Source organism: Sus scrofa, chromosome 3 (assembly GCF_054392235.1).
Source record: "Sus scrofa isolate SSC_HxYL_T2T_F1_AM1 chromosome 3, Sscrofa_HxYL_maternal_Yorkshire_Landrace_v2.0, whole genome shotgun sequence".
NCBI classification, from domain to species: Eukaryota; Metazoa; Chordata; class Mammalia; order Artiodactyla; family Suidae; genus Sus; species Sus scrofa.
The window spans coordinates 32893766-32906919 of record NC_139385.1 but is presented as its reverse complement, the minus strand read 5'-3'; the positions used below and the strand labels follow the sequence as shown (position 1 = coordinate 32906919).

General features: G+C 50.1%; 1 protein-coding gene across 2 annotated transcripts in view; it reads left to right on the top strand.

Annotated features, from left to right (window-relative positions):
• Positions 1-6974, top strand: part of XYLT1 (xylosyltransferase 1) — a 334324-nt gene extending 327350 nt beyond the window's left edge. For both annotated transcript variants that reach the window (XM_021086555.2, XM_021086556.2), the window contains exon 12: positions 99-6974. In XM_021086555.2, the coding sequence (XP_020942214.2) occupies positions 99-421 (323 nt within the window). In that variant the 3' untranslated portion in view covers positions 422-6974. The remainder of the gene's footprint in view (positions 1-98) is intronic.
• Positions 6975-13154: the final 6180 nt, after the last annotated feature.

Below are 13154 nucleotides of genomic sequence, written 5' to 3'. Positions count from 1 at the left end.
TGAATGGTGCTATGTGGGGCCCACCCTGATGCCAGGCACACAGCAGGTGCCCAGTTCAAGGCTCTTCTGATGATGCGATTGTCCCCTTTGGTTTTCAGAGGAGGCACTGAAGCTGCACAGTGGGCCCCTCCGCAACGCCTACATGGAGCAGAGCTTCCAGAGCCTGAACCCCGTCCTCAGCCTGCCCATCAGCCCGGCCCAGGTGGAGCAGGCTCGCAGGAACGCCGCCTCCACCGGCGCCACGCTGGAGCTCTGGCTGGACTCCCTGGTAGGCGGGGTGTGGACCGCCATGGACATCTGTGCCACAGGCCCCACCGCCTGCCCCGTCATGCAGACCTGCAGCCAGACAGCCTGGAGCTCCTTCAGCCCCGACCCCAAGTCGGAGCTGGGGCCAGTCAAACCCGACGGCCGGCTCAGGTAGCACTGAGCACGCAGGGGGCCCCAGCGGATCTCAAAGGAAAGCAGCCAGAGGGCTGGTGGGACCTGGCCCCAGCCTCCCATCCCCCTGCCCGACCCCGGGGGGCGGGGGGGAGGCACCTTTTGGGAGAGGGCCTCTCCTGGCCGTAGAAGGATGGAGAAGGACGGTTTGGAGGCCAAAGCAGGTTCTGCCAACCACCTGCACTCGGCAAGCTGGCCCCCGGGGGCGGGGGTGGCTCAGTCCCCGCGCCGTGGCAGTCTTGCCTCTTCTGGCTGATTCTCAAGTCCGGCAGGTTCCTTGTCTTCCCCTCAAGGACCCTCCACCCCGACCCCAGACAAGTGATTCCCAGACTTTTACTTTGAGCAGCAGATCTTTGTTTACTAAGTCGCAGGTGGAGGCTCAAGGAGCAGAGGAAATCCAGGCCGCTCTGGTGGAAGCTGAGAGCGTGAGGTTCTTTCTCCAAGCTCAGCCCCCCGGGCGGTCCCCCTGGCCCCAGGCGTTCTCCTAAGGTACCTCTTCAGAACCCAAGGGCTCTGCCAAACTAGTTGGAAAAGCACTGCCCAGAGGGTGGGTTTGATCTCCAGCCCCGCCCTTCGGCTCCTCTTCCTGCCCCTGTGGGCCGGGAAACCCTTGTGCCAGCCCTGAAGTGACAGGCTGCGATTGTCACGCTCGTGGGGCCCTCCCCATAGAGGTAGCAGGTTTGGCAGGTGGGGGGGCCCTAAGCCAGCCCTTCGAGTTCAGCCATTCTCCTTAATAACTCAGTGAGTAGGAGAGCCTTTTGATGTGACCTGGCCAAGGTCCACCCAGAGTGTGACTGCCAGACGTCCTGAGTTCCCGGCCACGCTCCCTTGAGGCAGAAACGGCACGATCCTTCTGAGCACGAGCGTCCAATCTCCTAGCCATTCATGGGCCGGGAGATCAAGATCATGACCCCTCTGGGCCTTGACCGTGGGAACTCTGGGGACCGCGGCCATGAAACTCAAAGAGAGGTGATGGGAGCCAGACTGAGCTGGACGGCACAGCAATACCCTTCCCCCGCCTGAGCCCTTGGTCCCAAGGTCTGATGCACGGAACCTCCGGGAAGCGCGCGCAGTGCTGCTGGGAGCGACCAGGCTGCACGGAACAAGACTTTTCACAGCCAGGAAACAGCATTTCAGATTTGGTTTTTCGATTCATGCCCTTCCTTGTCAGAGGGGCCAACGGGCCCGTCTGACACGCAGCGTAAAAGTGGGAAGCTCGCGTAGCTGGTTGTTTAAAACCTAAAGCGTAGTGTTATTCAAATTGCTTGAGTTACTAGAAACCCAAAGGGTTTCCTCGCCATGTGCCCTTCGGAGGACCCCACCCCCCACCCCCCAGCTCATCCAGAGAGCCCCTCCCCGGGGCCCCCATCCTCCACGGCTCCTCCCTTCCCCCAAAGGACGGGGGTCCCTTGGAAAAGTCCCCAGGTGCACCCTCCCCCTCCCGCAGCGAGCCAGTCCTCGCGGGACTCCTCTCCTGCGTGGGTTCGAAGGTACTGCCCTTGGCCCCCGATGACCTGTCAGCTGTCCCCCCCCAAGACCCCCCACCCCGCCCAGCAAGGCAGGATGTCCTGTGGGCCATGGAGGATACAGAGAAGGGACACTTTAGATATTTATTATTTATATGTTTTAGTCAATGACTAATTAGTAGGTGCTGTTTTTGCAGCTTGTCAATTATGTTATCTTACTAACTGAAGCTGCCTTTATTCACAAAAGGCCCCCGCCCCCCCAGCCCTTCACCTCCCTCCCCCTCTCATCCCCCAGCCCCTCTGGTCTCTGTCTCTCTCTTGCCCTGTCAATCTCTCTCTCTCTCTGTCTCTCCCTGTCTGCCCTGCATTCTCCGTGTCCTCAGTGGAAAGCAGGGGAGTTGGATACCACGAGGACAGTGCTTCAACCAGCAGCACCATGGCTAGAAGGGGGGTGCCCTTGGGGACAGGGGCACCAGGCTTGATGTTAGCCTCAATTACCATCCCCCACCCCCACCCCCGGTTCTGGGTGTTAGAATTCCTGAGCCATGCTGCTGCCCACAAGGCCGGCGACTTGGAGGGAGGCCGAGCTGCCGCCACCGAGCCATCCCTGCTTCCTCCATCACTGCCCACCCGCGGCCAGCCTAACCTCAGGCCTCCATGGGACGCGACAGGATGGCAGAGGGAAAGACATCTATTTTAGGATGAGGGTGAGGGGTCAGACCGGGCCGTGAGCACCAGGAGCTAGTCCAGCGCCTCCAAGGAGCTCAGCGTGGCTTTCTCAGGAAGCTCGCATGAGCTCCACTGGTTTTACAAGCTCTCTGGGAGCCCAGAGGCCATGTCACGTCCTCTCTCTGCCTCTGGCCGCTCCTTCTGCTCCGGGTCCCCCAGGGAGCCGGCCCTTCGCCCTCCTCGCCAGACCTACAGGACTCTGTGTCCTCCGCAGTGTCATTTGTGGTGGCTTTGGGGGCTCAGTCCGGGCACGGCCCAGCGCACAGAATGTGCCCTCAGACTCCTCAACTCGAACCCCTCCTGCCTCTTGACATTGCTGACTCCTGTCGCTTTCGGGAACTGGTGGGGAAATGGCAGAGCCGGCTTCCTGGGGGACGGTCCCCACCCCTCCCCAGCCTGGGCCTCCCTCCCCACCCCACCACCGCCAGGAGACTGGGAAGCTGAGCAGCCTCACGGAGGCTCCCCATTGTCTCTGGTTTGAACCAGAACTTTGAAGATGTTCTCTTTGGTTTGAAGGGGAAAAGGGAGGCTTTCAAAGCCCAGGACAGTTTGCGCAAAGGTGACGTTCTTCCAGGGGAAAGAGTTTAACTCGTTTTTTTTTTTTTTTTTTCAATCTGCCCGAGAGTGATGTATTGGTTAGAGGCCACTGGTCAGGCAGCCTTGAGCTCTGGATGTGAGGGTTTCAAAACCATTGAATGTGGTCTCTGAAAACCTGTTACAGGAGCAGAGAGACTGGGGGCGGGTCTTAGAGGTAGGACAGGGGTCTGGGGCAGGACGCAGTCAATAGGCTGCAGCAGTTTCCCACTCACCCTGTAACATTCAGGCAGAAACTGCACTCAGCGGGTGGACAACCTTCCCAAGTCCGGCCCACTCCACCTGCTGCACAGCGGTCTTAAGGTGTCAGCAGTTCACAGACCCTCATATTTTAAGACGTACACACGCTTCTCCCTTTGGAAAAAGGACTTCATTTGTTGTTGTTAGTGTAACTTTTTTTTTTTTTTTTTCCTGCACCCGCAGCATGCAGAAGTTCCCAGGTCGGGGATGGAATCCGAGCCACAGCAGTGACACTAGGCCACCAGGGAACTCCTAGTTTCATTTTTAAGATGGGGTTTAGAGAGGAGGGCGGATTATAGCAGCTCTGGGCACATGCTGGGGTCGGGGGGAGACCGTGCTTCCTTCTGGTTCTCTAGTTTACAGGTGCAAGGATAGGACCCCGGCTGGAACCTTGTTCTCTTTCCCAAGAAGGTGCAGAGGAGTTCCCTCTGTAGCATAGCGAGATCAGTGCTGTCTCTGGAACACTGGGGCGCAGGTTCAATCCCTGGCCAGGCACAGTAGGTTAAGGATCGGTGTAGCTGCAGTTGCAGCATAGATCACAACTGCAGCCAAGATCTGATCCCTGGTCTGGGAACTCCATATGCTGAGGAGCAGCCAAAAACAGGAAAAAAATAAAAAAGGTGCAAAGGAGAGGAGAAGTGTAGCTGCTGGGTATGGGCCCTGAGCAAAGACCCCTTTCACAGCCAAGTTCACTGGGGACTCAGGACCCAAGCTCCCCCAGCAGCACCCCCTCGGGCTATATTAGAAACAGCCATTGGCAAAGGCCCGCCAAATCGAAGTCACTCCCTATGGCTGGGGTCCAGGACATAAGCACAGATGAGTGAAGCAATTGGTACAAGACATTAGAGAGTGGTGGGGATTGCAGTCTGTGGCGTGCACGTGACCCAGGCCAAAAACAGCTGCAGCTCAGCTCCATTCTGTCATTGCATTTGAGGATCCATGCGTGGTGCAGCAGAATCTTCTTGGTAAGGGAAGCCAGATTTTTATAAGAAATCTGATTTTTAAATGGTAGTTAGGTTTTTTCTTTTTGTTTTTAACAGAGTATAGGCAAAGGGAAACTTCACAGCCAGCCTCTGCACTGCCAGCAACCTCTGCTCTCTGGAGAGGTGGTTTATTTACCTTTTAATTTTTTTTTTTTTTAATTTTGGCCACCTCCATGCATGGGAAGTTCCCAGGCCAAGGATTGAACCTGCACCACCGCAGCGGCCCAGGCCACTGAAGTGACGGCACCAGATCCTTAACCCACTGTGCTACAAGGGAGCTCCTGGAGAGATGATTTTAGAGGAAGTTAGGCATTTCCTGGTGGAGGAGGAAAAAGCCAGATTTGGAAGAGGCCAAAGTAATAGCTTATGTTGAAGTCTCAAAGGAATGGGGACTTCGTACTCCTCATTCCCATCCCAAAGAAACGGTCCCACAGAGAAGTGTCCCATGACAACTGGCTTGTTCAGCTCTTTTGGTTGCAAGACAGTTTGTGCTGAAAGGAAAGTGGAACTGAACTGAGAGACTCAAGAGCTGCCCTTGGACATACGGAGGTCCCCATAGGCCCAGTCCCCACGTTCCGGAGTTCCACTGCGCCAGGTGGAGAGGTCCAGGACAGGGTCCAGGAGGAGGGGGTGGCGTGTCAAACAGCCCGGCTCTCTCCAGCTCCCGGGTTTTAGCAACCATCTTGCCACAGGTCTGGAAGCATCCTCAGAAGCTGCCCCGGGGCGGGGGGCAGAGAGAGGGGCTCCCCTCTGCTTCTGCCTCACTTTCCTTCCTCTGCCCATGGGTCAAACACAGGCGCTACCTCATGTGTCTGCTGAGACGTTTACCTGGGGGGCGGGGGGAGAATAAAGGTGTCCACATCTGCTGGAGCTGAATGTATAATCTATGCAAATTCTGTCTCTCTTTCTTTGTCTGTCTGTCTGTCTGTCTCTCTCTCTCTCGAAGTATTTTTTTTTTAACCTTGCAAACAAGATACTGTATAGACCCCCCCCCCCCTTAAGACTGAGGAGGGCTTTCGTGCACCACCTGCATCTACCCCTCACGTTGTCCTTGGTTCTGTCCTTGCCAAGCCCCAGGCAGGGAGAAAGTGGCCCTCCCTTCCCACTCCCCTCGGCCGGGAACACACCACCCGCCCCTTCCTGCAGACCCCACAGGAGAGCAGGTTCTGCACCTTCCCGCCTCCATTCCCAGCTCCATCCTCTCTGTGCCTCTCTTCCCCTCCCCCTCCCATCTCTGCCCCCCCCAAGCCTTAGGTTTCTCTTTTGTGAAATGTGGCCTTAAAATTATTTTTGGAAAGCTGACCCCTCTCCCCCTCCCATTTCCACCACCATCCAAGAAGCATGAGCATCTTGAGGAGCAACCTCCTGAGCGAGGGGGCTGCCGAGCTGTAGCTTGGCAGATGCAACAGAAATGGCTTGTGTGTGTCATCTGGAAGGAAAAAAAGAAAAAAAAACCTCATATGTTTTCTATGGGTAAAATGAAGGCTTGGGTGCTCAGCTCAACCTCAGCCAGCTTCCGAAGCCTTTTTCCTCGAGCCGATCTCGCTGTCATGGGCTGGCTTGGTACCCGCAGAGCGCTCACAGGGGCTTGCCACCCCTTCCCTCCCCCAGAGACTCGGTGACTTTCTGTACTTCGTTCAAGGGAAAACCAGGAGAGTTTCTCAGTTTATCTCTTCATCCTTCCTGCCTGGAAAGGGACAGCATTAAACATTCCCAGTGGATGGGTCGCGTTTTCAAAGACTTTACCCTCTTTTCAGAGTCCATCCATTTCCCTCCCATTGCTCCAGGGCTGATGGAGGCCAAAGACAACCCCAGGGTTTTCATAGGAAATTCACTGGAATTGAGCGCAATTGTCTTTGTCGTCTTTTTTTTTTTTTTTAAATCTTATTCTGTTGTTGACAGCGTTTGGGTATTTTTTTAGAGGCCTCACGATAAGTTATTACCGTTCCCCTCTTTGTTTTTCAAAGACATGTGGTGATATAGTTTTTAAAAATAACTATTTTGTTATAGATCATAATATGCATAAAACTGTACAGAAATATTTTGTAATGTATTGATTTTAAAAAAAAAGAGACGCTGTAAATAAAGTTTAAAAAAAAAACAAGAGACTTCAAATGGCACACACTGAAAGATGTAGATATTTTGCTATTTATTTAAAGGAGTATTTTAAGAGATACTGAACTATCTGAAATTGACCAGTAATCAAAGTTCCAATCATCCCGAGTGCTTTTCCTCGCGGTAGAATGTGATTCTCGGAAACGATTGCACTACCCGCCCATTTTTGCACCTTTTCTGTCTTTTCATTTAGCAGAAAAACAACAATGAAATTGTGCCTTAGCTGTATTTTTTTGTCTAGGGGAGTTTGTTTCTGTCTGACAAAGCAAAGTTTTTTGCAGAAAACAGTGGATGTATTAAATACTGTATCATACCAAAAACACTGCAGGTGTATAGATGCTTTCTGTCATACTGTGTTTTCAGATGCAGAATTTTAAAATTAAAAAAAAAAAATACTGTCTTTATGGAACAGTGGGTGTATGACTTTTCAACGACAGCGAGCATCTTCAGGCAATCCTGTTTTCTCCCCCACCCCCCCCACCCCCCTGTGCTGAGACCACAGACACAGACCGGGCCTCTCCTGGGAAAGCCTGATGTGTGGACACGCTCCCTAATCAAGCCTGCTGCCATCTAACCAGATTATTGCAACACTTCCCTGTAAATGATGCCCCTGGTTAAGGCAGAAGGGTTTGGCTCTATATTCTGTGTTAAGTAGGGGACAGCAAGGAGGACTGCCATCTAAAAGTGGCCCATGTTTTCCATACCCGACTGGCTGATCGGGTAGCTAACCTGTTTGCCTTTCCTCTTCCCCACACAGCTAGACTACATTTCCCAGACTTCCTTGCTCTGAGGTGTGGCCACGCGACCAACTCCTGGCCAATGGAAGTGGATGTAAGGTGCATCCATTCCACCCACAGTCTGTTGGCCAGGAGTTGGCCAATAACACTTAGACCTGGCCAATAAAACAAGCCACAGAGCCTGTGTGTGCATTTTCTCTCTCTCTCTCCTCCTCCTCCTCCCCACCTCCATATACTAGCTCAGATATTTTAAATCATCTTGATTTGGGACGTTTATTAACATATCTATTGTACTGCTCTTCTCCGAAACTTCAACTTCAAGGGGGCATGGTCACAATACGAGAGGAGCTGGGCCCCAGACGGCCACATGGAAGCCCACCTCTATTTGACTATGATGTGAAAAGAAAGAAGTATGCATTGCGTGATGCCACCTAGAATACATCTGTTATAGCAGCGCGCCTTCCCTTAGCTGATGCATCCAGAAATGGGAACTCAGATGGTCCTCAAGCAAAGTCCAAATTTCAGCCTCTTCATTACGTAGATAAAGACACAGAGGCTCAGGTGGGTGAAGCTACCAAGATATCAGCGTGGTCACAACTAGAACCAAAGTTTTCTTTCCCCCATTGAGACGTCCCCAAGTTAGTAGGAAGAGTGGCTCTCCTTCCTTTGGGTGGCCTCATTACAGTGTTGATAGAGTGACTCCTGAAGGCCATGGCCAAGGATTGAGAGTGCCCAGGGGCTGGGTTGTAGAAATGACTTTCATTCACCCTTCTAAATTCCAAAGGCAAAGATTGGCATTCAGACCCCAGGTGGGATTTTGCAGGTAGACACCTTTATTTCAGTCTGACCTTATAGCCAATCTCATCTTCCTTTGCTCAAAGATAGTTGCCCCGAAAAGGGGGGAGTTGCCTGCAAGGGAAGGATAAACTTCCAAAATCTCCATGGGAGGAAAGATCATAGGTCTTGAGCACCCAGTGCTGCCAGCACTTAACACAGTGAGTCCAGAGTGTGGGCCCTCAGTGACTGTTTCATGAATGAACAAAGCCGTATTATATTTCTTAAATAACATATGGTCATGGAGTCATCTGTCCTAGAGTCATTTGTCCAAGAGTCTTCACATCCAACATTTGATTGGTAATATTTGGCAAAACATGGGTTATCATAACGTAAGTGGTGACTTTCCCTTCAATAATGATGTTTCTGGGCTTCTTCATGAAAGAATTGGTTGGAATTTCTTTGCTGCTGATTTATTTGACCTGTCACATGTCACCTTTTGTTCAGAGAGTAGTAGTGAGCGGTTGGCTTAAATTTATCGGATTAATGGTTTTAAGGTGATTTTTTTTTTCTTTTAAAGGAAATTGTTCTAATTGTGCCTTAAACCCCAGTATATAAAAGAGACTTGGACACTGGGGCTAACAGAGGACAAATGGTGGTTATCAGAAAGAAGGGGGTGGGCAAAATAGGTGAAGGGGATTAAGAGGTACAAACCTCGAGTTACATAATAAGTCACAGGGACGTAACATACAGCATGGTCAATGATATCATATTAACTTTGTATGGGGACAGATGCTTATAGACACAGCATGGTGATCATTTCATAATGAATGAAGATGTCAAGTCATTAGACAATACACCTGAAACTAACATAAATGATGCTAGTTCAATTAAAAATAATATAACAAAATGAAAGAAATTGAGGACCAGGAGGGCTGCTTCAGTTGAAGTGGGAGTGGAAATTGTCTAAGCTGTATCTTCCCCCTGCCCAGCCAATCCCTTTGGTGGCTCCTGGAGGCGTGCAGACAACCGGTGCTTTAAAACTCTCACCTCCCGCGGAAGCAGCTGGGGCTGTAGTGGGATTGATGGGGGAGGGGGAGGGACGCTGGCTGCCAGGGTGCTGAGAGTTGAGTTCTAGGCTGAGTCTCTGAGAATGAGACCAAACTGAAAATAATTCACTCCTTACCTCACCTTGGAAAGTCAAAAGGATGGAAAAGTAGAGGTGGAGCCACAAGGATGTATGGCCCGCATGAGGTCAAGTGCCAGAGACTTGATCCCGGTCTGCTGTATTAAGATGGTCTCTTCCTCTGCTCTCGCGGGAAATCGCACCTGCCCCAACCCTGATCAGAAGCACCAAGCTGAGGACCGGAGAGCCAGGCCCTCTCTAGCCCTGGCTGTGCCACTGATTTAATGTAGACCATCGTAAGGCTCTTTCCTGTAATGAATCTCAAGTCTCCTCAACCGGGAAATGGGAAAAGGGGGCTCAAGTTCAAGTTCAGACATGCAGGTGCATAGTCTAAGTTCAAGCCCAGCACCTGATACAGAACATGTGAGGTTCCAGCTCCTTCCAACATAATGTTCTCCAAATATGATTTCTGATGTTCTTATCTACGTGAGTCAGGGAGTTCTCACTTGGAAGCCACTTAAAGAAGTTTACTCAAGAGGGCAATCTCTTGGCTCATGAAACTGCAGAAGAGAACGGAATTAAAATGCAAAGGACAAGAATGAATACATCTCTAGGCGACTCAAGAATGGGAGCTGGAGCATCGATACTCAGAGCCCCCTTTTTCTCCATTTCTGCTGGTCCCAGTTTGATTCTACTCCTCCCTACAGACAGTGGACACCACGTGAAAGAGAAAGAAAGCAAGTCCCTGCTTCTTATCCTTGAAGCTGCAGAAGAGACAAACATCCATACCCTTTGTTCTAATTGCCAAAGGAGACGGCTGCAGCAAGCCGGCTTGGGTCACAGGCCCAACCCTGGACCTATCACGGGAGCCAGGCAAATAAAGCGTTCTAATTGGCGGAGCCTGGATCGTATACCCACCCCTGTGGCCAGGTGGTTGGATAAAAACTGTGAGTGGCAGCCCCATCCCAACCACGTGGTCAGACTGGAGGCGGAGCCTTTCCCCAAGGATGTGCTCAACAGACAAAAACAACAGATGTCCATCCACTGGCCGGAGCCAACTCCAGGCTCAGGTGGCTTCTCGGCTGGCCAGTCCAATTGGTTTCTGCCCCTCAAATGCCCAAATTGTCTCCACTCAGCTCCTCGAAGTCTCCCTAAGGGGAAGGATTCTGGGCAGGTTCTCAGCAAATCCTTTTACATAAATACTGTATAGATGGTGATGATTTCACCGTCACTTAATTAGGTGTCATTATGCTTATGGGACAACACAGTGAATGTCTCCTTTTATCCTTGTATTCGGGGCACAGGACTCATTTAAATGGCCCAAGTAACACCTAATTACGGTGGATGGTTCTAACTTGCAGCAAAACAAACAAAACACAGTGTCTGTGTACCTGCAAAGAAGAATAGCATCTTTCTCCAATTTCTGTAGCATCATTTTCCTTGGATACCAGTGTGCGGCTTCCTTTTTTGCGATATTGGCTTGATTGCAGTTATCTGGAGCTGAACCTGCAATATCCCCAGGGTATGCTTCTATCAGACACTGGCCAGCACCCCCCAGAAACCAAAGCAATGGAAATTTGGATCCTGGAGACATCTCCAAGGAAAATCGAGTCCAGGAGCTTCATTTTAGGAGATGAGGATAATCTCAAATCTTTGCTCTATCCAGAACTGCCCAATCTATATAGACAGAAAATAGATTAGTATTCCTGAGGCTGAAGGTGAGGGCTGGGGTATAAGATGGTGATAGCTAGAGGTTACAGAGTTTCTTTCTGAAGGGAAGAAAATATTCTAAAATTGACTGTGATGATAATTGGACATAAGTGTGACTATACTAAAAACCACTGAATTGTACACTTTCAATGACTGAATTCTATAGTATGTAAGTTATATCACAGTAAAGCTGTTGTTTCTTAAAGACAACATTTGCTCATACTTAATGGAGAATGTAAAAGCATTGGATGGAAATGTTGCTTGATATTAAATCATATATTCATTTTATATATGATTATTGTTTACCTACCTTAGCTCAGATAGGACATTAAGCTTCATGAGGACAGAAACTCTGTTTTATCCACCACTGGTTCTTCAGAGCCAAAAACAGAGGCTGACACATAGCAGGTATTTGGACAAGATTTGATGAATGAATGAATGAATGAACGATTGATTTGAATGTCTTGACCAAATCCTCAAGCCTACAAGTCTCTGAAGCAAATCCTCTCCTTATTCTAAAGAAAGACGTGCCCTTGCTCCTTTCAAAGGTCTCTGGGGGGGATACCATCTTCCAGAAGAATAGCTTGGAAGAGGCTGCCAGGGTAACCCGTGATATTGGCATCCATGCAGGACCCTGATTCCCAGCAGTCTTGCGTCCAACCATCACCAACCAGGATGCTCCTCTTCCATTTGACACCATAACCTTTTAAACCAGCCACATCAGCACCAATTGACACTCAGTAATCCAATTTTCATGAAATCGGACAGGCAGACCCCGAAGTTCACAGAGCAGAACAAATTACTGGAAACCAGAGTGAAATACCTCTTCTGGCTTCTTAGCTAAGATGGAAAGGGCCCTCCCAGTGGGCACTGGAAAGCAGGTAGCAGTCCAAGGTCACCTTGCATGCAGACCGCTGTCTTACCATCATCAGAGGCTTGAGAAATGAAAGGTCATGTAATAACAAGCCCTTTCAGGCTTGTGTGGAGCTGGAGCACAATGAATCAATCTTAACACGCCGTCTGGCGGGTAACGCCTGATGCCTGTCCACACCCGGACTTTCTCTCCTTCAACCTTGAGATTTGAGCAGAAATGGAATCTCCCATCTGATGAATGAGAACATGAAGGCAGAGGGGATTGGCTGACTTGCTTGTGGACCCAGAGGCAGTGAAGGAATCCTTACCATAAACTGGCTAAATCCACGAATTTTATGCTAAGTTATCTCTAAGCCTCCGTTCTCTCATCTAGAAAGTAAGCAGCATCTACAAATTAACTTCTTTGCGCTAAATAACACATAATGCCATTGCACACTTAACAGACTACAGTATGGTATCAATGTAACTTTTTTTTTTTGTCTTTTTGTCTTTTTTTTCACTTTTTATATACACTGGGAAACCTCAAATTTCGTGGCTTCCTTTTTTGCAATATTTGCTTTATTGCAGTGGTCTGGAGCTGAACCTACAATTAAAATATATAAACATATTCTCAATAGATGTTAACTTAAAAGGAAGCCACTCAGAGTTCCCGCCGTGGCTCAGTGGTTAACGAACCCAACTAGTATCCATGAGGATGCAGGTTCGATCCCTGGCCTCGCTCAGTGGGTTAAGGATCCAGCGTTGCCATGAGCTGCAGTGTGAGTCGCAGATGAGGCTCCAATCCCCCGTTGCTGTAGCTGTGGCATAGGCCGGCAGCTACAGCTCCAATTTTGACCCTTAGCCTGGGAACCTCCATATACAATGGGTTCGGCCCTAAAAAGACAAAAGACAAAAGACAAAAAAAAAAAAAAAAGAAAAGAAAAAGAAACGACTCATGGGAGTTCCCACTGTGGCTCAGGAAATTAAAGACCGAACCTTGCCTCTGTGAGGATGTGAGTTCGATGCCAGGCACTGCCATAAGCTCTGGCATAGGTCACAGACGTGGCTCAGATCCTGCGTTGCTGTGGCTGAGGGGAAGGCTGCAGCTGCAGCTCTGATTTGACCCCTAGCCTGGGAGCCTCCATGTGCTACTGCAGGTGTGGCAGGAAAAAAGGAGAGAGGGAGGGAGGAAGGATAGAAACCACTCAAATCTTTCTAGCTTCTGTTTTACGAAAAACTCCAAAATACCATGTTCTGATCAAGACCCATCCCAAGCCTTTCCTTCCCTTCCCCAAGTCCCTCCTGAAGGAACCTCAGCTCAGATAACAAGATCTGCATTAAATCCACAGTGCATCTGCATCTGAGGTTCTCTGAAGAATGAATGGATGGA